Raw genomic sequence first — 26,333 nt, 5'->3', positions numbered from 1 at the left:
AAACAAAGAAAACAGCTTTGCGTTTTAAAGGGCTAGAGAAGATGTGCTCGTGCAACTCAAAACAAACAAAGCCTGCGGACATGCGCAGAGGGACTTGGAGCACACGGATGATATACACGGGAGGTTAAAGGAGCAGAAGTGTAGAGAATGCATCCTTGACTCCCTCTCTCTGATCTGCACCTGAAAGCTGCTGGATGCGGATTGGACTCCCTCTCCTCTGTGGATGGATGGGATGATATGACTCGGCGCTAGGACCGCGGCTGTGTCAGTGCGCCGCAAATCCCAGCAGAGGGAGAGAGGGAGAGAGAGAGAGAGAGGCTGCCTGGCTGTGTGCGCTGCGACTCAACCCATCACCACCGGCGGGGGAGGCTGCACCTTCTGCCGAGCACGGACCTGAACCAGCGGGGCTCGCCTCCGGAGCCCTCCATATGGGCTCACCATGCGCAGGATTCGGGCCAACGCCATCGCGATTCTGACCGTAGCGTGGATCCTGGGCACGTTTTATTACCTGTGGCAGGACAACAAGCCCCAGACGTCGCCTTCGTCGTCGGTGGCGCAGACCCGAGGCAGGAGCCATGGGCAGAAGGGGGTCTCCGGCCGGCTGGAGATCCACCGGGACGATAGGACCATCCCGCTGATAGTGAGTGAGGGGAGATAAGGGGGAGGTGGAGGTTGGTGCTGCGCACGGTGCTGTCGCTGCAGGAGAGTGTGTGCTGCATGTTGATGTGTGTGAAACCTGGGTGATGATGAGGATGGAGGAGGAGGAGGAGGTGATGCACAGCTGGGCTAGGGCTGGGGAATACGGACCAAATATCACAGCTCCATGTTTCTGAGCTGAAAGGCAACAGAAATCTCAGCATTTACTCTTTAGAGAACCACAAATGGATGTGGAGGATAAACTTTGATACAGTCCAGTAAAAAGAGACAATACTGAAACCTGTTTGACACAAAGGCAACAAAAACAGAAATCCTGGACACCCAGGACTCTGCTCCTGATTATCAATAAACTGCAGTCAAACTCCAGCAGCATCTATTTTTTTACAGAATCATTTTTCAGCCTTTATACCTTCATTCTGTTGGAACAGGACTGTGGATGGAACAGTAAACATGGCAAAGAGGATGGGAAATGACATGTGGAAAAGGAGTAGAATGATCTCTCAGCCTATGAACACTGAGCATGCAGACATAATCCCAACATGTTCAGCACCACACAAATCGTCTAAATCAGACAAAAGCATTGGCAATCTTTCTGTTTGTTGAGATTTTCAAAATCTTCAATAGTCTATAATACAGTTTGTGTCACAAAAGATCAAATCAGCATTATTTCAACAAAAGGTGGCATCAAAACCAACAAAAAACTTCAATCTTTAGCTATGTTCTCAACCAAAAGAGAGAAAGCACGGTCAAAATTGCACAAATACACTGTTTTTATTTGCAAAAATATCAGGCAAAATCTTGAACACGTCTTAAATTGCACAAATTTGTTTGCAACACTTGGAAAAATCGGTGGGACTGTCAAGGAAAGCAGGCTTCTCTTGTTCCTCGCCAGATTGCACAAATTTGTTGCAGATATTTGACAAAATTGGTAGGACTGGCTAGTTAAGCAGCTTTTTCTCAGTGCTCCATAGTCTAAATTGCGCAACTATGTCGACAACATTTGGAAAATTGGTGGGACTGGTGAGGAAAGCAGGTTTCACTCATTTGTCGCCAATCAAATTGCACAACTGTGTTGGCAACATTTGGAAAAATGTGTGGGACTGGTGGAGACAGCAGGTTTCCCTTGCAACTTGTCAGACTTAATTGCACAAATATATTGACAATATTTGGAAAAGTAAGTGGGACAGATGAGGAAAGCAGGTTCCCTTGTTCTTTGCCAGCCTAAATTGCAGAAATAGTTTAACAATATTTGGAAAAGTAGGTGCAGACAGGTGTGGAAAGCAGGTTTCCCTTGTAACCCACCAGACTAAATTTGCACAAATATGTTGCCAATGTTTGGAAAATCAAGGGGTACTGTCGAAGAGCGCATGTTTGTCTTATTCTTCACCAGGATAGATTTCACAAATATGTTGGAAATTCATCAAATTTAGACAGAGTTCTCTCTCCTTGATTAAAGACTTGACTAAACATGTTTTTTTTTATGCCATGCAAGATATGAACCATTCAGAAACACTTGGTATTCAAGCTTAGACCTTATAAAGAATTCTGACAGCTGTACAATTTAGATTTAGTTCACAGGTCAATAAGAAAACTACAAATTACCCAACAGAAGTGTGGTGATATCATTGTGAGAGGGAAGGTTAAAACTGAGATCAACAGGCGACGTAGACCCGGTGATGTAGTCCAACATTGAACTGGAAATTACAGCTAAATATGCCCCTTAAGTTATTTGTTTGGTAGTTAGCGAAAAAAAACCTGATCTATTATCTGTTCATAACAATCAACCTTCCCTGATCCTGCATGCACGCTGGGTCGGACACATGTGATCCATGGATTGATAAACAATATTTAATCATTACGATGTGAAATAAATGCACAGCTGATAAAAACCTTACATAAGCAGTGATTTCCAGGAGGAGACAATTCTTAGTTAAAGCTTTTAAATTGGAGCAGCATCTCGTTGCATTTTGCGACTTTTAAGTGAATGAAAGACTAAATTTCCTGTCATATATTTCGTTATCAAAGTAGAAAAAAACATGTAAAATCTCCTTTTCTTGTGAGCTAAGTCTCGCCACATCCCTTTTACCCAATATTGTGGGTCTAGAACTTATTTTTTCTTGCTGATATCAAACAGATATCAATATTGTGACTTTTTGTGTTAAAAATGTAAGATCTGATATCCTGACAACCCCAATGTGTTCTACTTCATTTGCTATACTGATCAAATTAAGTTATTCTATTTATTATGATTTCCCATTTAGATTTAACATGTCCGACGATTATCTTGTGGTAAATAAGCAGATAACAATCAGTGGTTTTTACTGTAAACAATCTTTTCACTGAGCTTTAGGTCTGCCGGGAATTCCTTTTATTTGTATGAAACAACATAAACTATATCCATATAAAAACTCTGTCTTATTTCGTTTGAAAATATATTGATATATCTTAAAATGTGGTATACTGCCCAGCCCCAGTCCAGCCTGTCACAGCAGGAAAATGTAGCCCTCTAGTCTCTACCGTTCACCATCTCCATCCTCCACCTCTGTCTGTGCAGCCGTACCATTACTCCATAGCCTACAAATCAGCTGCCTGCTTGTGTTGCTGTTTCACGCCTTTCCGTGCCTTCCTCCAGCCTCACAGAACCTCGAGGACATGTAAGAGGCTTTCCATAAGTCCCATGCATCGTGTGCAAACGCCTCGTAAACCATATCATGCTGTGAACCTGTCTGTGGCTGCACATGCGAGGTGAAAGAAACGGGGGTTTTCTACATGGATGGGGCACAGAAAGAACAGACATCCGTGTTTGATCTCCTCTTCACCCCAGTGTGTCATTAAAGGCCTGTTTGTGTCTGTTTGCTGCCTGTTGTTGCCTGCACACGCCAGGGTGGAGTAGTGAAAAGAACCTCTGCCAAATGCCGTGGCTGTAAATGTGGTGGTCGTCAGGCTCGGTTTGCAGCTACATCTCCTGGTTTCATCACAGCGTATGCTCAGGGTGTGTGTGTGTTTGTGTGTGTGGGTCCGTGCCAGAGCAGATTAGGAGGTCTGGTCTTCTGATGCATTAAGTGTAAAGGGATATGAGACCTGTAGACCATGCTTTTAGCCCTGCGGGCATACACAGATTTCATTCATTCATAAAGCCATCATGCAGGTTTTTGGTCTGGCTCTGTTAAATATAATGGTTTCTGATGCATTATATAATTTTAATTGAGTTTATTGGTTTTGGAGCAGAATGAGGATGCCACTTTAAGCTTTAAAAACACAATCATGACTGTTGTATTCATGAGTTTCATCATCATGCTGTCTGTGAGAGACTTGCAAGTAAGGAAGCATTGTCCAACATGTCTGTGCATCAGAAACGGAAATACTATTGATTTTTAGGAGGGAAATGAGGTCACATTGCTGTTTCTCCTTCTCTGGAATAGAAATAAAGGCTATATAATGAAACATTTCTAAGAAAAAAGAGAATAAGAGTTAAAATAGGCCTTCAGACCATCATGACTCTAGAATAAACAATATTTACATAAATGTGCTTCGTATTAAAAGCATGGTTGAAATGCTGTAATTACAAATTATGATTAAAACTATGATCTCATGGCGCGCCGGTAGTCAAGTGGTTAAGGCGCATGCCATATATGCAGGCAACCTGGGTTCGAATCCGGCCCATGGCCCTATTTCCTGCATGTCTCTCCCCGCTCTCTCCCCTGTTTCCAACTCTATTCACTGTCCTATCAAATAAAGGCCAAAAATAAATCTTTAAAAAAAAAAAAAAAAAAAACAATGATCCCACACTTTCTTAATAAATCTGCATAAAAGTGAAATCTTTAACTCTGTGATGCTGTAGTATGTGTTTGTTTGATATTTAGATCATTTTCACATTATACAAAACTGTTGCATACTGAGCCTGTAAAGTCCTGCTTCAACCCTCCTGGTCTCCTGTTACATTTCTAACATTGTTAACAACAGAAAGCAAGATGAGCATGATGGATGAGAAGAAAGCAGGGAAAGAGAGAAAGATGAGCATGATGGATGAGAAAAAAGCAGTGACAGAGAGCAAGATGAGCATGATGGATGAGAAAAAAGCAGTGACAGAGAGCAAGATGAGCATGATGGATGAGAAGAAAGCAGGGGCAGAGAGCAAGATGATGATGATAGATGAAAAGAAAGCAGGGACAGAGAGCAAGATGAGAATGATAGATGAAAAGAAAGCAGGGACAGAGAGCAAGATGATGATGATGGATGAGAAGAAATCAGGGACAGAGAGCAAGATGATGATGATAGATGATAAGAAAGCAGGGACAGAGAGCAAGATGAGCATGATGAATGAGAAGAAAGCAGGGATACAGAGGGATGAGCATGATGAATGAGAAAAAATCAGGGACAGAGAGCAAGATGAGCATGATGGATGAGAAGAAAGCAGGGACAGAGAGCAAGCTGAGCATGATGAATGAGAAGAAAGCAGGGATACAGGGCGAGATGAGCATGATGAATGAGAAGAAAGCAGGGACAGAGAGCAAGATGAGCATGATGAATGGGAAGAAAGCAGGGATACAGGGCAAGATGAGCATGATGGATGAGAAGAAAGCAGGGACAGAGAGCAAGATGAGCATGATGGATGAGAAGAAATCAGGGACAGAGAGCAAGATGAGCATGATGGATGAGAAGAAAGCAGGGACAGACAGCAAGCTGAGCATGATGAATGAGAAGAAAGCAGGGACAGAGAGCAAGATGAGCATAATGGATGAGAAGAAAGCAGGGACAGAGAGCAAGATGAGCATGATGGATGAGAAAAAAGCAGGGACAGAGAGCAAGATGAGCATAATGGATGAGAAGAAAGCAGGGACAGAGAGCATAGAGAGATAATTTACACAAGCTTATGTGAAGGAAATAATACAATTTAATTTGATCCAACCACATGGAAAATATTTTTATGAATACAGGGCAATTATAGCTGGAAAAATGAATTAAATTGCATTTATATTCTTAAAACAATGCAATTTTATTTTTTGCTGGCCAGCTAAGGGGGGGGTACTGTGTAATTTTCTTTCATAGGGCCCAAAATCCTTAGCTACACCCCTGGGTACATTCATATGCAAAGACCCACATGTTACAATACAGAGGGGGACTGTATGACTATGCTAAAGACTGACCAGGACGAAAGTAACCATTGCAGCTAAAGTGCAAATGGTAGGATACAATACAACAAATTACACAATATGATGCAATTTGATATAATACTGCACGTTATACAATACGATAGAATTTAATACGACACTGTACAACATGATACCACCCGGTACAGTTCAATACACATTACTGTACCTCTGGAGAAAATTATCTTGAACTTCCTTTAAGTCCACTGGTGTCACTGTTAGAAACAAATTTCTAAAAAATCAACACAGACTTTGAAATTGCCTAACACTGGCTAGTTTTTGCTATCCATTTCACTCATTAACAGCCAGAATCCCAACCTTACAACTTGCTACCAATGTTTTAACTGACAGGTAATCAAATGTTACAGAGGTTTGTAAAAATAGATTTCTAGGAAGAAACTTTCTGACTTGCTGAATAAGCCAACAAATCCAATCCAATAACCCAAAGGCCATCAGTTAGATATGGACTGTATATCCTTATGAATGTTTAGAGTCCATGGAGATGATACAGCACAGTGGAGCCTCCTTCACTAGTCTAATAAAATCGTCCCAGCTGTGGGTGAGGATGTGTGCCAACATGTCAGGATGTTTCACTCTGACAGCAGTGGCCTCATTTAAACCGTGTTCACACGATTGAATAATTGAGGGGTAAATGCAAAACGGTGGAGCTGCTGTAGCATTTGTGCTCCCAGGCCTGCTTTAGCATGTATAGACAGAAAAAAAGAGGAAACCATGATGTGTGTCAGTGAGCGAAGGCAGGCCAAGAATGTGGCTCTGATCAGAAGAACCAGAGAGTTTGATTCTACTAAAAAAATAAATAAAATAAATTTAGTGTACAGGCCAAGCCTGCAGACTGTGAGTGAACCACGACTAATCAGATTGTTCTTTGAACAGTAAACATTGGATTTAAGGGTTTCCAAGGTTTTCGATCTTTGATTTGCTCTGCAGGGTCGTTCACCTTTGTCACCAAACTGAGATTTCCTCGCTGCAGTTTGTTCTGGGAATCTGACCTAAAGCTCAGCTCAGACTGAAAGGGTTTTTTTCTTTTCTTTTGCTTCTTTCTTTCTTCTGTGAAGGTATTCTCATTTCCCTTTTTGCAATCAGTTTCTCATCTCTTTTCCCGAGGCTGGGTAATTGGATATTCAAATGATTACTGATTTTAAAGCATGGGAGACCACAGACATAAGGATAGCTCCAGCCATTTTCAAACATAATCCTCCGAACGCACACACAAGACAATTCAACCAGACAGTGAGACCACATACCTGCTGATTGTAATAAGAATGTCCCAGCAAAGATTCCCAAACACAAGATCTCATAGAATCTTGCGTGATCAAATGTGTCTTCAGAAGAAAAGCTGTGGGAGATGGCCGACATGCTCAACCAGCTATAAGCAAAACAGAAGAAGCAGGAAAAAAATACGAGTAAAATCCTGGCTGAGAGGACTGTATAGTTGTATTTATGCTCATGTACCATAAATAACATCATCTAACCAGACTGCTCACTCTCATTGGCTACTGCAGATATTCTGTTGGAGGCAGGCAAGCCTAGAATCGTTAATATCAAACATGTTTGACATAAATGATTACAGATCGGAGGGGGGTCTGATTCCATTTAGAGCACTGACGCCAGGATTATTTGGACAAATAACTGGTTGAGACAAGTCTCAAATTAGGCCACACCCCTCTGGTTATCTGGATAAATTGGGCCTTGAATTGGGCTTTAATTGTCTAGTGCCAAGATCACTAATTAGCAGCCCACAGTCTGGATCCGGGTCCAAGTACCATCCAGTCTGGACCTGTGCGTACCTGTTATTTCATTCTGATGGCCACTCCTTTCTGAACCAGCGCACCTGTTACATTAACAGTGATCTATCCTCACCTGTACAGCTTCCCATCTTAGTGGTAGATACATGTGATGCTACTCGGCCAATCAGATGCTTCACTCGGACGGGGCACTGTTAGTGAAGATGGAGGGTGTTTTAGCAGTCCACAGCTGCAGAAAAAAAAGAAAGTGAGTTAGGGAAGAGAAGAGACACTGAGCTTTTAAATAAGAAACGATGACAACGACAGAGAGACGTTTCAATGTTGTTCTTTCTCCCCACGGGAGGATTAAAACCAAAATTCCTTGTATAGTTCAATACAATCATTAAATGCAGTAATGTCAGACATAAGTAAGAGTCAAAGCACAGGTTTTTGAACAACTACACTGACATCTGATCGAGGAAGCAGAAAATAAACGACTTCAGAGCTTGATGGCATGATCATTCTCTGACACCCCCTTAAAGTTGTCCTGGCTTTAGGTTGACATATAAATCTCTTTATGACTCCAGGATTCTCTTATACAGGCCAACACGCCATATTTTATTTACTTTTTCCTGATTTTACTCCACCTTATTATGTGAACAAGGCACTTTTCAAGAGCTGTCTTTAAAATTATGCATTTAAATAGCCTATAAATCTATACTGATATTCTATTAGTATTGTTAGATCATTCAAATTTATTTCATACCTCCAGTTCATAAAATGTTGTTGTTTTCAGTGTTTTTCATAAATTCAGCGGTCAGTCTAAATTATAATCCAGACCTTCACTTGAGGAAATTTTTTTGTCAAACTGGACCTCCATAATGTTTATTAATGACTCCTGGTCTAGTGTGTAGCCGGACAACGGCTCTTTCACACTGGGTGCATGTCGGCTGTGTGACGGCGGCTGACTCTTGCCATAATAGCTTTTATACTGGGTGCCAGACCGGGAGCATAGACTGTAGAAAGAATTGGACAAACCCTGTGTGACGTCAGTCGTCTGCTTACAATAGGCGAACTCAAACAGCTTTTGAAGCCCATTCGTGGATGCTTCCATACTGAAATCGCGGTTTCAACCGAACTTTAGATCAACCTAACGGCCCGCCCACAAAGCATGACTTCCTGTCAGCCTGCTAGCTAGCATTCCAGTTGACAGAAATGGAGCCTCTGCCTGCCAAGCTATCTGTCAATCAAATGAGACACGCCAATCACTGTGAAGTAAGGTTTATCCAAAATATAATCCAAATGATTGTGGTACAAAAAAATTCACCCCCCATACAGTGGGAGCACAATAAGACACTAGCTTATGAGACACGTTTGGTGTTTTGAACCAGGCTGTAAACCAGTTTGTTTTGTGTGTCAAAACCTGCTGTTTAACATGTGTGCAGACGGAACTTCTGGTTTTCCTGCAGCCGGCCTCAAGTGGACGATTGCGGTACAGCAATTTTTTGCACTTCATTTGGCTTCATTTTTCAGGACTGTGAGCCAGAAAAAATCTAAATATAAGCATTCTGTACAAATGAGGAGAGTTCCTCTAAAGAAGGCCAGGCTTTTACTTTAATAAACACAATCCAGAAGCATGACTTTGAGGTTTATAAATCCTATGACTTATCAATGTGGGCATAAATACCTGCAAGCCACATATTCTCTGGATTCTCAACAAAGTCATCCAAGCAGTGGTTAGAAATCCGCAGCCTCACAGCATCCATGCTGCTGGCGAGGGAGTGGGCACCCACGAGAAAGGAGCTTGGTATGGCAGGTTTGTGTGGGGCAGCTCTTAGCCTATCCTGCAGCCTGGCTCGTTTGCTCCGCTTCTGCCTTCTCGCACAATGTCGTCTCTGCCTCTTCCACACCCAGCTGTAGGTGCCGTGCTGCTCCACGTCCTCCTCCTTTCAGTCTCCAGATCATCTCTGTCAGGAAAGATGTAACTGAATGTCAGTTCTGGTGTAAGTGTAGGGCTTTGTTTTGCTGCTAGTGATGGAGTTGCGAGCCTCTGTGTTTGTATGCGCCGCCCCATGCCATCTCAATAGGTAGCATTCAGTAGTCTCCTGTTGATCAGGCATATTCTGTGGTAGTTACTGGCAGTTATTGTTAACTTTTAAGCTAGCAGGAGTTGTAGTTGAGACTGAGGTCTTCTTTTTTATCCTTTTAGTGTTTTTCTTGATGGAAATTTCCCATTCTTTCTGCCAAAGGTGTCCTGGACTATCCATCTTCTTGTTGTCATAGATTTCAACATATGTTTAATTATGAAATAACACTGCAGTTCAAAGATATAACTCAAGAGTGCATCTTTCTTGCTGCCAACTGCTCTGGTTGCCTGGCAACAGAGCGTGTGAGATGCAGTAAACATGCTTGCAGTCTGAAAGTCCTGTCTTGTTAATATGGACGCTGAAATAAAAGCCGAGCCATCACACAGAGGTTACGCAGCTGCCACCAAATACACGGCTGTAGTACTCTGTTTTTCTTAGAAGGTTACACACATTTTCTGCTGCTTATGTCCCTTTCTTTCTTTTTTAATTTTCTCTCTTCTGCTATCCATATTTTCCGTTTTCCCTCCTTTTTGTCCGTCTTACATCTCTCTGTATACTCTAACCTTTTCTCTTTTCATCACAGTCGTCCTGCTTCATTGATCTCTTTTCTTTGGTCCCTTTCTGTCTGTTCATCTGACTTTTCTTTCTTCAAACAATTTCCCTTTTCTATCCTTTGTCTTCTTATTTCTCCTCCTTTCTTGTTCTTTTTTATTCTTTTCTTGTCATCCATATCCTCTGATATGGCAGTGACAGTGATTGACTCATCATAGACAATCATATAGATCAGGGGTGTCAAACTCAGTAACAGCAAATCTGAATGTAGGTTTAAACTGAGGGCCTAACAGGGTCAAGATTTAACTACGAACTGTCAGCCGTGTTTTCACAGGTAATGAATTTTAGGGGAAATTAAACAGCTACAATAAATGATTTTAAGATTTCCAAAAACTAAAAGTCAAAATGATTAAATATCACAGCATCAATAAATTTGAGATAAAAAGTCAACTTTATAAGTCCTAAAGGTCAAAATACAAAAAAGTCAAAATAAGGTTTTTAAAAGGCAAATACAGGAGTTTAAAGGCCAAGATATGAGATAAAATATAAAATCAAGAGTTTAAACAGTCAAAATAGAAGATAAACTTCAAAACTGTGACTGTAGAAGGTCAAAATATGAGATAAAATTCTCAATCAGGAGTTTAAAAAGTGAAAACATGGGATTAAAAGTCAAAGTTAGGAGTTTAAAAGGTCAAGTCTAGATTTAAAATGAAAAATTGTGAATCTTAAAGGTCAAAATATGAGAAAAAAGGTCAAAATTATGAATTTAAAAGGTCAAAATATGAAATAAAAAGTCAAAATCCTAAGTTTCAGTCATATTCTTGGGATTCAAAATGAAAATATGAAATGAAAACATGTATTAATTTCTTTCTTATTTATTTGTACTCTCTACTTTTTCAGATTTTTTAATACTTGACTAGGATTTTTTTTTTAATCTTCAAGGTTAAATTTACATTTTTATACTGGGGGAAATCTGCAGACCTCACAGCAACAGGCCAATTTTAATTAAGATATTATCTTGCGGGCCGGTTAAAACTGCACATTTGGCCCCCAGGCCTTGAGTTTGACACCCATGACATAGATGATCTGTACTGCCAGCAAAAATAAAATAAAAAGAAATAAAAATCAGGGTCTCTAGACTTTTTTTCTTTCTTTTTTACCCTACCTTGCTTTCTCTTAATGTTATCCTACTTCTTCTGGCATTCTGTCTTATGTAGGTCTTAAATTTTCCTCTTTATCACAACTTTCCTTCTTTTTCTATCAGTTTTATCACCCGTTTCCCTCATTATTTTTATGCTTTTTTCTTTTCTCCACTTTAATTTCCTTTTTTTGGTCTTTTACATATCGATTATTTCCTTTCCGTGATTGTTGCCTCTATTTCTCTCATCATAGCTTACATTCTTCCTTTTGTTTTGTCACCCATCCTTCTCTCTTTTTTCTTCGTCGTATCCTTTCCCTCGATTTCCTTCCCTAAGTTTTCTCTCTCTCTCCTTCCGTGCCCGTTCATTAGCAGCATTAATAACATCATCTGTGAAATCGCCACTCTCTCTTCCCCTCATTTCCTCCGTTGAGTGCTTATTTCCCAGCACCACTTTCTCTCTCGCCCTGCAGTGTTTGTGTGTGAACAGTCAAAACTTTCACATTAATCAGGAGTTTTTCTCTCTGACCTGCACATCTGCTGTCATGACTCAAACCATCGGCCACATTGTGAACATCTGACCACATGAGACGCGTCCAGTTTGTCAGTTTGTCTTTGTGTTTTCATCTGTGAGGCCTTGTTTTTATTCCAGGACAGATACGGATTAGCTGAAATTACCATCCTCAGATCAGGCGGTGACTGCTGGTTTGATTGAGTAACACAGCAACACTTTCATGATTTGTCATAAGACCGTGTAAACAGAGCAGGAGAACTGGGTTAATGTGCCGTTTATAATCACATGTGGATAAGGATTAGCTGCTTTTTCCAGCCTCCACCCTTGTTACACAATATGGTTTCTTTCTGTGCATCTTTTTTGGCCCAAACATGACTCTGTAGTTATCAGTCCAAGAAAGACTGAAGAAGAACAGGATCTCTGACCCAACTGACGTGTTCATTTTCTAACTTTTACTATGCTTCTAACAGACTGTTGACAACATCCTAAAATAGCATATTAATATCATATTTAATGCTATTTTGACTAGACTGGTAAAATAGTTCCCTGACATGTAAACATTGTGAACAGGACCCTCAAACCCATCACTGAGACATGATATGACATGCTGCATGTTCTCCTTCTGTCAGCACAGACTCAGGGTCACTGCGGGGCCTCATCCCCAGCCAATCAGGCAGATTTGACTTGTTTGTGATCCGTCTTTTCATTGGACTTGAAAGAGCCAGCAGACGTGTTCATCTTCCAGACGAGCTTCATATTTAATTCAGTGGACTGAGCCACAGAGAGCCTTCTGTTATTTTTGTCTTACTATCCTCAGAGAGCCGTTTCTTTGTAGCCTTTAATACTCGGTCATTATGATACTCTGTGGATTACCAGGGGATGGAAGATATGAGATTTTTGGAAAGAGTGAAGCCTCTTTGCTGTGTAATGTTGTGGGGATGAGAAGCTCTGATTAAATGTAGGTTCTAATGGAAGATTTTCTTTTTAAATTTTGGGTTTACTGCTGATGAGTGTGTGAAGTTGGATGGCAATTTCAGATCATAAACTGCAGGGGTAGAAAACATAACGGCACACTGGCATACTTCACTGGAAACTAGGGTTGTGTTATAATACCAGATTTTAAGCTTCAGAATGTTGCTATTTAAAACTGAACAGTTGATGCCTGTTTTTGCAAGGTCAACAAAAATAGAACTTGTAGGAATCTACTATTGGGTCTTTTTTTTCTATTACCAAAAACTGCCCCAGCAGACCTTCTGCTCATTGTCTAAAAGCACAAATTCAAACCAGTGTTTTGTGCAGTTTAGACAGCATGCAGGAGTGTACTTGCAATTTTTGACAAACCTGTCTTATGAGATACATTTTAACCCTTTATGATAGGGGTGTCAAACCCAAGGCCCGGGGACCAAATCTGGCCCGTGGGACAGTTACATCCGGCCCTTGGATCTTGTATTTTTGTTTAGAGCAGGGCAATAAATCTAAAAATAATCGAAACCAACATTTAGAGGCTCTAACTGACGTAAACCTGCTGTGTCAATTATTTCAATTTTTTACCTTTTACTTGGAATAAATTGACTTTATGAGAAAAACATAATTATTTCAGCTGATTTGTGTTTTGATTTCAAATGTTTCAATAAATAACCATAAATTGTTCATTTGTGCCAGATCCTTTTAGTTGTTTGTTTTAAAATTATACAAATATTTACAGAACAAACAGAGTCAAAGTTTGGGAGTGGAATAATCATTCATTAATTGTAATCAAGGTAAAAAGTTCAATCAATTGTGATTTTGATTTTTGCCATAATCGCCCAGCCCTATTTCTGTTATAACTGGCTCATCAGTATGAAATCTGAAGATTTCTTCCAGTATAAAAATGTCAACTTATCCTTGATGATTTAAGATCTCCTTGTTGAGTCATAAAATCTAAAGAAGGAGTAAAAATCATTAGATAAGAAGTCAGGAATGTGGGAAAAGAAATTAATTTGTGTTTTAATTTCACATGTTCAATTTTGCCTCACAATTGACTCAAACTTATAATTTTGACTTTTTATTTCGTACTTTGAGCATTTTAACTCATAATTTTGACTTCTCATATAATATTTTGAGCCTTAAGATTCATAATTCTACATTTTAATTCATGTTTTGACCTTTTTAACCAATTATTTCAGATTTTATCTATTTTTAACTCCAAACTTTGACTTCATAATCCCATAGTTTGACCTTTATGAACCTATAAATTTACTTTTCTCTGATTGTGAGCCTTCAAACTTTTCGTTTTAACTTTTTAGTTAAGTTTACAGTGCTAAGTTTTTGTAATGTTTTATTAGTGGTGAAATGCGGTTGACAGTTTCTGGTTAAAGAGGTGACCCTGTTAGGCCCTCAGGTTAGACCTGATTCCAAATCCGGCTCCTGCTGTGATTGAGTTTGACACCCCTGCTTTATGACCTACCATAGAACAAGTCCACCAGAGCATATCTTTACATTTTTGCATGTTGGAGTGACATTTTTTAGGGTATTTGAATTGGCTATAGGCTACATCAATACAACCCTTAGAACCCAAATTTTAATGATATGTATGTAATAAGTCTGTAGTAACGAATAAAATTGCTCAAAAGTGCAAAAAAAAAAAAAAAAAACAAGAAAAATGAAAAGCGTTTTTGTTTTTTTACACATTTTCCTAAATACAGAGATGTCATAGCTGTATGCCTCAAAATTGTGATTGTAAAAAAGTTGCACAAGCTCATATCAAACCACAAAAAAATTATTTTGAGTATGTTCATAACTTCATTTTTGTAACACTTATCTTTATAAATTTGGCAAAAACAAAAATCAAATGAAATTGTGGTCAGTTTGCAAAAAAGACAGCATCTTTAGAAAAAAATAAACTATTTACAGTTGTGCAATCAAATGTCTGAGTGTGCCAGAGACTTTTTACATATGTTTGCAGAAAACAATGCTGAAACAATAACAAGTGCGACTCATGATCTGCAAGAAAACAACACATTTAAAGCCCAGATTATATTATATTATATTGTTTTTGATGTGTGTGCTGTGTACTACATTTCCACAAAAGAAGGATGGATATTTCTAGAAGGAAACCGTACTCTGGAACACATTGAATGTGTGACATGTTAGTGTTACTCCTCTGCTTTTATATGCAAAAAGAATTATTGCTCTATCTCATTTGGTTACAGTTCTACCCACGGTTGAAAATAGATATACAATGTGAGTGCCAGCGATCCTGTAGGTTTTAGAGAGTTAGAAGGTTCTGTTCTCTTTAATGTATTCGATCAATAAATAACAGATTGTTTCATTACTAACACATTGTATAAAGTATCAGAGGTTTTCAACAAATTCAACTTTATAAGTACTAATAAAGATTCCTTGCGCCTTGAATTTAGACAAACTGCAAACTCTTAAGTGCAAACAATAAGTCCTAGTTTTAAGAGAGAGTGCTTATATAAAGTGTTCACCCACTTGGATGTTTTTCCCTTTTATTGATTTTTTTCCAAATCAATCACAGTCAATATAATTTGGCTTTTTGTCACACAAAAAAATACAAAAAACCTCTTTAAAGTGAAAACAGATTTCTACAAAGTAACTCAAATTAAACAAAAATATGTAAAATAATGTAAAATAAGTGACTGCATAGACATTCACCCCCTTTAAAGTGACTGACCAAGGCTAATTCAACAGGGCAGTGAATTGGTCTCTTAAGAGTGACTGTAGTATAAAGACACCTGTTTCTGGAAGGACCAGTTACTGGTCAATCAGTATTCATTGCTACCATTACACCATGAAGACAAAATAACACTCCAAACTCAGGGAAAAGGTAATGGAAAATTCTAAGTCAGAGGGTGAACATCCTCCTGAGTTCAGTTAAATCCATCATCAAGAAATGGAAGAAATATGGCACATGTGTACGTCTGCCTGGATCAGGCTGTCCTCACAAACGGAGTGAGCGTGCAAGAAGAGGCCATCAAGACACCTATGACTACTCTGAAGGAGTTCCAAGCTTCAGCAGCTGAGATGGGAGAGATTCTGCAGACAACAACTGTTGGCTGGGTTCTTCACCAGTCAAAGCTTTATGGGAGAGTGGCAAAGAGAAAGCCACTGTTGAAGAAAATTCATTAAATCCTGACTAGAGTTCCCAAACAGGCATGTGGGAGACTAGTCTAGTAGAAAAAAGTTCTTTGGTTGCTTTTTGGCCATCATGCTATGTTTAATGGACTTAAAACACTACGCATCACCACAAACACACCATCCCTGTAGTGAAGCACGGTGGTGGCGGCATCATGCTGTGGGGATGCTTCTCAGCAAAATACAAGAGAAACCAGTAGGACAATCTTATTTAGTTTGTAAAAGAACACCAGTTTTGGAGATGTATATTCTAGCAAGATAACTTGAAACATACAGTGATGGTTCCACAGAAATGTTTAAGACAGACAAGCGCTATTCTTTTGCCAAAAAAGCCAAATTATATTGACCATGACTGATTTATAAAAAAAAAAAGGGTAAAACATACAAGGGGGTGAATACTTTTTATAGGCACTGTGAACCCATAATGGTATGATGCAGTCAAACCAAAGACAGACTTGTAGTTTAATATGTAGGTTTTAGTAAGTTGTTCCAAGGCCCATTACGTCCACTGGACTCTAGTTCATATGATGTAATGGAGTGTGGACCTAATCCTTGTGTCTAGCTTTATTACTCAGATTTAGTAGAGTTGTATCTCATTCATTCCTAATGAAGTGGAGCTGCACTGTAGCTTGTGTATGGGTATCTTGAAGAGGTGGAAAAATACTTGTAAGATGAGTCATGACTGTGGTAATTAAACATTATAATTAACATTTTTCAATGTAGAGGAGTAATTAAATTAGACATCTAAGTCCCAGAATCTCTCTCTCCAGATCTAATTAGATGCTGAGAGGATTGAAAAATTGTATTTCTTAATTGACAACAAGTGGAGATGGCCTTGAAGTTACAGGATGAATATTTAGCCATCATTTTACAGGTGATCTGATGGACAGTAGATAGTTTTTTCCTCTAAAATGTTTAAAGCATAAAGTAACAACCCTAAGAAATACGGAGGATGTATTTATAAATGAATAGCGCTTTTTAAAACAGTATTGAAATGCTTTGAATTGCAAGAACATTTTAACAAAGAGCACTAAATGAAATTGCTACAAGACAGCTCAAAGAGTTCTTTTTAAGGATATTTTTTAGAGGACGGCACATATACATAGATGGTCCTCAGTATCGTTTTTATTATCTGTTAAACATTGGTAAACACTTTTTGTCTGCATTAAACAAAAAATCCTGCAGAAGTCCCAGAAACTGAAAAAACGTAGTTCCTGAAGTGGTTGCACAAGGCTCATCACTACAAAATAAGTCTCATCAGGCCCTATACAGAAAGTCCCAGCAGAGTATACATATGTCAACAACGTAGTAAAAATACAATTCTCAAATTAGATAAATCTATTAATCATATAATCAAAACAATATGTACAGTATATGTATATAATATGCGTTGTTGGGGGCGGAGTCACTAGATTGACAGGTGTTCGCTGCTAGCTTGTTCTGTCATGACAGTTAACATCTCGACCGTTGGTGGACATTTTGGTGCCGTTAAAGATATTTTCAATGCATATTTCGGGCTATTAGTTCCCCTGCTGTGTATTTCACGGCCCTGACTGAGAGTTCAGGTTGTCTGAGCTCCGTTTCTTTCGGTAAGTGAAAGTCTAGTAGCCTACATGTGAGCTATAGTTAGCAGTTGCCCATGTTTGTATTCGCCTTACCTGGCTCGGTAGTTTGTTCATGGTTGGTCATATTTAGCTTAATCCATGGATATCTAAACATGACTATATGTGGGGTTAATTCCTGGTGGTTGGCGCGTTGTACAGCAGTTCATTGTTGTATTTTCACTGCAGTGAAGTCGCTAGCTGTTACTGTCCGTTAGCCGTTGGTCTCGGTGTGTTCAGCGGACGCTTGCGCTCTCCGTCTCCTTCCACAAGCTCCTCAAACCCTTTTTCTGTTAGTTATAATTGAAATAAAGCCTTTTCTTGGTTGTAGTTTAGTTAATTTACCATCTAGTTTATTAGCCAACTGTGTAGCCTTGATAACTTGATGGTAGTTATTAGCTTCATTCTAGGCTTCTATCTGCAAGTACGATCACTAATCACTAGTTCAAATGCTGTCGCTTTTTCGATCATGAAAACCATCATGGCGGCGGCTGGAATTTGTAGCTTCTGAAGCCAAGTAATGCCAACTGTTATATAATAGTATGTCACACAGTATGTAAAGTAATAGTACACAATGCTATACAAGTAAATGCTATACAGGCCTCTTTATTTACTTAAATTAAGCTTTTTTGACAGATAATCTGCAGGCTTAGTTTTAATATTAGTCAAATTATAAGCAACTGCAGTGAAGCTACTAAGACTGAGTTATGGAAGCCCATTTCTGCCGCTCATAAAAAATCAAAAGAAAGGTAATTATTAGAAAAAAAGTAAAAATAATAAGAAAGTAAGTCACGACTATGAAATGTAAAGTTGAAATGATGAGAGTAAGTCACAATTATGAGATGGGAAAGAAATAATGAGGGAAAGTCAAAGTTATGAGATAAAAAGCCATAATTTTTTTTCAAAGGTTTATTTTTGGGCATTTTGTGCCTTTATTTGATAGAGGAGAGGATAGTGGATAGAGTCGGAAACAAGGAAGAGAGCGGGGGAGAGACATGCGGTAAAGGGCCTCAGGCTAGATTCAAGCCCGGCCGTCTGCGTGCATGGGGCACGCGTCTTATCCATTCTGCCATCTGCGCCCCTAAAAAGCCATAATTGCTTACCAGTGTTTACCAATGTTTGTTATATTGATCACCTCAATGCAAGGTTAACCTGTTAATCTGTGGTAAAAATCACCTTTTTGTAAAGTGTAGGGTTTGTACTCAAGTTTCTGATGATAACTGCGGTGTAGAGGTCTATTTAGAGCTGTAAAGAACTAGCTCTCCTTTGTTCCCTTTTATTTCTTTTCTTTTTTTTTTTTTTTGAGATTTATTTTTGGGCTTTTTCATGTCTTTATTTGATAGAGGAAGGACAGTGGATAGACTTGGAAACAGGGAAGAAAGTGGGGAGAGACATGCGGTAAAGGGCAACAGGCCAGATTCGAACCCGGGCCGCCCCCTTACATGGGTAGTGCCTTAAATCACTCGACCATCTGCGCTCCCATTCCCTTTCATTTCTAATGGCAGTCCCCTACCTCCCGATCCCAAATGGACATTCAGGATCACATAGCAGAAGATAGCAGCTTATAGTTATTAGAAAATAAGTCATAATTATGATAGTAAATCATGATGATGTAAGTCAATTAAAATTGTACTGCGTAATTTAGATTTATTTCAAGGAGGCCAAGGAGGTTATGTGATCGGTTGGGTTTGTTCGTTTGTTAGCAATATAACTCAAAAAGTTGCGGACAGATTTTGATCAAAATTTCAGGAGATGTCAGAAATGGCATAAGGAAGAACTGATTAGATTTTGGAAGTGATCTTGATCACTGTCTGTATCCAGGAATTTTTTAAAGGATTCTGTACTATTGGGAGATGGGGCTAACGGCAGAGGTCTGCGCTGTTACCACTTTACACCAGGAGATGGCGGACATGAGTAACTTCACTCCCAGCAGCATGTTTTTGATGTGTTTCTATTCAAAGTTTTGGAGTTTATAGAGTTTGAAAGACGCACACCTGGTTGAGGAGACGAGTCGGAGTGTAACAGAGAGAAAGACAGCAAATTGTAGTGAGAATACTCACGGTGCTGGGAGGAATAGAGGAATATTCACCCTCTGCCATGACTTCAGTCGTACGGTGAGACCATGGGTGAGACTGTCAGTGCATCTTTTGGCACCGGCAGGCAACGCTTCCACCATGACAGTCCACCCGTAGTGAAGCCAATGCTTTGCCTCACCGCGTGTCCACCCCACCGGGGAGGGAGTAATCGGTGAATGCCGTGGTGGGGGGCACATGAGGACGGATCCAGGAATTTTTAAAGGATTCTTCACTATTGGGAGGCAGGGCTAATGGCAGAGGTCTAGTTATGACTTACTCTCATGTCCTTTTATCTAAATTTTGACTTTTTAATCTCAGAATTTTGACTTTCTATCAATTTGACTTAATCTCATAATCATGACTAAATATATCATAATTAGTTTTTTATTGCATTGGTTTAAGAATTTAAGATTTTAGATCTCTTTAATGAATGACCTTACTTTCATAATTTTCTTTTTTAAGTGGTGGAAATATGCTTCCATGTGACTGCTCTTTACTTCTTTGTGGGTGTGGTATTATTATCAGTCAATTTTTAACCAACAAAGGTGAAGATAGCCAAGTGAAAGAGAAAGCATTGTCTGAATTGAACAGTGTTGTTGTTGACAGGGTGCACAAGATTAACATGTTTGCATGTTTTTTTGTTAAAGAAATTTGCCGCCCTAGACTTGTACTTTGTTTCCGTTGTATCTAAACAGATATCCATGAATTTGATTTCTATTTGTGAAAATCTGAAATCTGGAAGCCCTGAACTGCAGCAGGGTTTGTGTGTAAATCCCTGAAACTTTCACGCTGTTTACCTGGAGAGCCTGAAAATGAAGTAGGTCTCACCTGAACCTGGCCAGGAACCTTATTTTTTAATCCTCCATCTACACTGACCTTCAGTATAGCAGCCAGAACAAAGCCACATCCTCACTCTCATATCCTCTTTCCCTGCTGTCCATCTAGCTGAAGCGTCTCATTGACAAGGGAATACTCTCATCATCTTATTCTGTATTCATTAGCTGTTTTAACCTCCCACTCATCCGTTCCAGGTTTGTTGGAGTGTTAAAGCTCCTTGTGGGGGAACCCTTTAATCTCTTAGGATTTATAGAGTATGTATTAAGATTTAACAAACTGCCTATTCCATTTTGCTCTTTTGGCACTGACACTATTACCTGAATAAGAAAGTAGCATTTACATTTTAATCACTTGGCTGATACTTCATGGTGCAGCAGAGGAGGATGGTTTTATCCTCTGATGAGCAATGTTGGAGCAGGATTGCAATGCAGATGACTGCATTTACATGACACATTGCTTTGAATATATGGGTGGAAATTCTCTTTGGTTAATCTGGCCAACTGAGGTTTAGAAAGTGAAGGAAGTCACTGATTAATCAAAGATTTTTTTCTTCATGCTCATCCTGTTCACATGTCAGTGTCCTTGAGCAAGACACTGAGCTCCAAATTGCTCCAAATGGCCAGGCTAGCACATTACCATGATGTGTTTGGCAGGGGTAGAATGGGTCAATTTTTAAAGCACTGTGTTTGCCAAGGCTAAAAAGCTTTTTATTTCCATTAATCATTATGTCAGCAGAGTTGATACCATAAACAAGTAACAAATGTCATGTTTCTCTCTCTGCTTCTGTCACGTTTTGTTTGCTGGTTTTAGCTGGCAGAGCTTCTATTCTCAAATGTCCTTGAAAATCTACTCAATCCAACAGTGGAATTAAGAATGTAAAATGCCATCTGCTAACTGAACAAATTGTTGAGACCTACAGTTAAAAATTGCAAACAAAAAGCCCCCCCGTATGCAGATGTGGCATGTGGCCACTGATGTGTCAGATTAACAGTTTTGTTGACAGAAATGATGGTGGTGAAGGAGTGGAGTGTTGACACCAAAAACAACTCAAGCTGCTGTGTTTGCTCCTTTGTGTGTTTACATGAGCAACACAGTGTGGATTTGTGTCTGTGTGTCAATTAAATCCTTCAAAATCTCTCTCTCCTTTTTTTTTTTAGATTTTTATTTTTGGGCCCTTTCATGCCTTTATTTGATAGAGGAAGGACAGTGGATAGACTTGGAAACAGGGAAGAAAGTGGGGAGGGACATGCGGTAAAGGGCAACAGGCCAGATTCGAACCCGGGCCGCCCACGTACACGGGTAGCGCCTTAAACCACTCGACCATTTGCGCTCCCTCTCTCTCTCTCCTTTTTGATTACATCTTTGACTTGATTAACTATATCAGCAAGCCCTGCTTAGATGCCAATTCCAGGATCAGAGTATACTTGATCCAGCCCAGTTTGATTAGTGTACCGTACTTGAGCACAATGTCAAAGTCTGCTTAAAAAAAAAAAAGGTGGTCTTGGGCACAGTGCTTGAAAGATGTGAAACAGACCGTGCACAAGTACATTGTACTTGTCAGCAAGTAAGGATGATAAAGGCAATCCGGAACATCTGCTACACAATAGATGTGGAAGTAAGAGGAGTCATTGTTGGCGTTTTGAAAATATTTAAAACATCCATAGACAGCTGCAAGATGGACTCCATTGTTTACACAGAGCATAAATGTTGACACAAGTTGTTTTTATGGTGTGTCCTCTTTTTCTTCTTTCTTGTCGAATCTGCAAACTGACTACAGTTACCTTACTCTGCTGTATCAGTCAGAGTACACACAGGTGTGCTAGAGCATGAAAAAGTGTCACCAAAAGTAGACTGAGAGAGGAAGGGGAGGGAGAGCAATCGTGTTGGGGCATGGTATGAAACAATCATGTCTGATATGGCTAAAAGATTTTTAAAAATATATAACTACAATTATTTTGACTCATATTTTAGTTTCAATATGAACGGTGGTATTGAAGGGAATGATCATTTTTATGTCACACTCATTTTGATTAAGAAAAAAAATTTCAAAAAATAACAATAATAGGATTTTTTTTGAAGGGGAACTGAAATGTTTGCGTGGTGTACAAAACATAAGATCCCTGCTGCAACATTTTGGTAAGATTGTAAAAAAGTGGTAATTTGACACGTATTTCCAGTCAAATAAACATTGGACCTTCACAGATTTGGAAATTGTAGAAGGACATACAGAGATTTAAAGCCTTTACACACTGAGTCTGTTTTATTCATCCCAATTTTTTGTACATTACAAAAAGAAAATCGATCTCATGTTGTAATTATGTTGGCGCACAGATGCAGAAATTTAGTGTCATTATTATTATTATTTTTTATTATTATTTTTTTTTTCAGAATGAGTTTAATTTTCTGAAAAATTTGCATCAGTCCAAGTCATAATATGGGTGATCGATGATTCAAAACAGTGTTTGTTGCTGCCTCCTCTCTCGCTCACCCCCTTCTCCCCTTTCTCTCCCTCACTTGCACATAAACCTCTCTTTAAAGACCCTGTAAAGTGAAATCCAAACTTTTTGTCTGAACACTCTAGATATGTTGGAATATGGTTACTGTAAACATGTGAAAACACTGAGATCTATGTAGCACAAGTTTACTGTTAGAAACTTTATTTAGAGTAAAATTATAAGCAACATAGGAAATAATAAGGCTAAATTAACTCAGAAGATTCTAAACTCGAAAAGAGGAAGAAACAAACTGATATCAATAGTCACTGAGGAGACTCCGATAAGGTTACTCAAAATTCTTGTATTAAAAATTTGAACAAAAGTAAACACACAAATTAAATATGCACAAAAAAAAAAAAAAAAAAAAAAATACCAAGAGTCTTTTTTAAGCTCTTTCTTTCAATGGGGTAAATTAAAATTTCGTTTAAACACTTTTTTTGGTTTCAGTTCATCAATAAAAGGATAAAAAATACTTAAAAGTCCTTGTTTTTTTTTTCAAAAGTCAACTTAAATAGGTATGAGGGAAAAGGGGTTCATTTGTCCTACAGGCCTGGTAGGTACACGTTGGGTGAGGGGGATGATAATGATGAAGACGATGATAATGATAATGATTATGGGTGAGGGGAACGGTGATGACTGTCCTGGGTTTAGCTCGCCATCCAAACTCCAGGGGGAAAAAACCTGGCCTGGTAACAGGGCCAGAACAAAAGTTTTAGACATTTTTTTCCCCACATAACTTTAACATTAACTTAAATGCATGCACACTTGTGCTTTCATAACAAAATATATTTATTTAAAGCACTTTAACAAACAAATGCCATGCCATTAATTAGTCACAGTCATCTACAGCTGCAGAATGTTGCTTACCAATTCGCATTGTCTATAATCTTTAAAGCGGTCCTTCTAGTTATTCAGGCGTTTAAAACAGGAGTTTGATTCATCAGTAGGTCTAATGATGTTGCAAAGTTTGTTTAATCAAAGTTGGATCAGGCTGTTCGGTGCATGCGTCCTCTCAGCATCTCTCTGTGTCTGTGTCTTACTTCCTGTTTAAAAATACTGCATGTTTCCACGATAGGCTGTAGCGTCGCGCAAGATTTAAAACGAGATAAAACGAGATTTGACATTTTCCGCTGTATAATAATGGCATTTGATTATTAAAAGCGTCACAAATAATAAATTACAATTTAAACATCTTTGTCCAAAATTGACAATACATAATTTAAACACAGCATTATTCACAAGGTTTATTCTTTTAATCTTTTTCACCTTTTAATTCCTTTGTAAAAAAAACAAATAGATATTAATCTGGTCATTTTGTGACCTGGGTTGCATCTACGTGTGGTTGAATTCTGGATTTAGGCCATTTCATCTCTTTCCTGGCTTGGTTTCATGTGGGCGGGGCCAATATGTGGGCTTATGATGTCATGAGCCCACAGTAGGGAATGGCCCCGCCCCTCTAACACTACAATATTGTGGAAGGAAGCAGTCACCTGGAGCAGGGACTTCTGGGTTAATTTTGTGCAAAGGAATTCACTTTTGTACCGTTCTATAATGTTTATGTTTCATTGCAAAGTTATAGTTATGCATGTTTTGTTTTGTTTTGGTTCATGTTTTTAGGGGAAAGTATTTTTCCAAGTATGACACCATGAGTGAGGGGGTTAATGCTGCAGACTACCCTACCTGTAAGTGTCTTTATCTGTGGTTCTAAATAAAAGATAGCTGCTCATGCTTACTGCATGAGGGCTTGTTAAACTCGTTCAATTTATCTATGAGCCACTCCTCATCACAGTTTGGCTCAATCTAAAATCACAGAGCAGCTCATCTCGGTACAGTGTGTTGTCACAGTGGTCTATGGATCATTTAAAGCATCATAGCAGAGATTTGAACAGACTTTGTCTCTTCTTCTATGGTCAACAAAAGTTCAAGAGACAGGCTAATAGAGTGGTGCAGTCGTGAGGTAATTTTGTAGGCAAACCCGGAAGTTAGCATTACATGGGTTCCCTCGGCGCCGAGCCTATGGGATTTTTCAATGGGTTTTTGGATTATTGCTGAAAATAAGATCTGTATTTTATGTCATAGGATAAAACGTTAAACTCTCCTGAACTTGTGTTCACCACAGACCTTATTTCAGGCATTTAACCAAAAACGCATTTAAAATTCCTATAGACTTTCAGATGAGGGAACCGGAAGGGCTAAAATGCTAACTTACTTCCACGTTTTAGGACTCATTCCTGCACCACTCTATGGCATCAGTGCTTTCCTCCATTCAGATTGTAACATTTTTAAAACCTGAGAGGATCATATTCCTCCTGAGTGGGTGTGGCTTCAGCTCATTCAGCAGACATGCCCACACCATCCTGGAGCAGATTTTACTGCCTCAGTTTTCATGATTTGAAGCTTAATTTTTTAAACTTGGAGATGCTTTATTTGACTGAAATTTGACCTTGGGGTTCATAACACAGTGATCTATCATACGACAAACGTAAATACAGATTTATTTTTACGTTACAGGGTCTTTAAACTCTGGGATTTCTCTGTGAAAATAACAGACTCAGTGTGCATAGACCTTTACTCTAAATTCTGATAAATGCTCAGCTTTAATGCCTACTGTGAAAAATACTAAAAGACTGATTACAGTGTTATTTAACTTTGGTCATTTTAAAGCATATTTTTTAATCTAAATGCGTATTATGCTGCTGGGCTAAACCATTTATCATTTTACAGTTATGATTGGAATGTGCATAGCTAAGTAGTTACATCATGGGAAGTGTAAAGCTTGTGCAAGGACTTGAGGCATGTCATGCTGCTACCTCTGTATTGTTTGATAAGAACAAAGACTGAAGTGAGGCTTTAATGGATGCAACTTAACTTCTCTGGGCAAATGGGTCAGATTAAAAGTGTTTATTTCAATCACTGAAAGGTTCAGATTGTTCTTAAGTCTTAGACGGTATAGAAAGAAAATCCTGCAGACATTTTATTGGAGTATAAGATAGTTTTATGAACCAAATAACATCTTTAAATCATGTTTTGTCAATCTGCCAGACTCCATTGACAAAAAATAGTAACTTTACGAAACAGAACAAGAGTTACTGTTCCAAGGCTGCCTTATTCCAAATGATTTTTGTGTTGTGTGTGATACAGATAATCTGTTGAATCTAAAACTAATCATTTACAACACTTAAGTCACAGAGTCGTGACAAAAACAGATCAAGGCAGCAGTGTACCAGCATTTTGTTGCGCAATTCAAAATGAATCTTTTTCTATGACATCTGGTGGCTTTGAAGAGAAAATTGTCCGCCGTTTCTGGTTGAATGAAAAGCATCTCTCTGAAACTAAAAATGGTCA

General features: G+C 38.9%; 1 protein-coding gene across 1 annotated transcript in view; it reads left to right on the top strand.

Moving 5' to 3' along the window:
- Positions 1–257: 257 nt before the first annotated feature.
- Positions 258–26,333, top strand: part of galnt16 (UDP-N-acetyl-alpha-D-galactosamine:polypeptide N-acetylgalactosaminyltransferase 16) — a 77,276-nt gene continuing 51,200 nt past the window's right edge. Inside the window, exon 1 of the mRNA XM_041812935.1 lies at positions 258–640. Within this exon, the coding sequence (XP_041668869.1) occupies positions 440–640 (201 nt within the window). The 5' untranslated portion in view covers positions 258–439. The remainder of the gene's footprint in view (positions 641–26,333) is intronic.

This window comes from Cheilinus undulatus, linkage group 18 (assembly GCF_018320785.1).
Source record: "Cheilinus undulatus linkage group 18, ASM1832078v1, whole genome shotgun sequence".
NCBI lineage: Eukaryota > Metazoa > Chordata > Actinopteri > Labriformes > Labridae > Cheilinus > Cheilinus undulatus.
This window is presented reverse-complemented; position numbering and strand designations above follow the sequence as displayed.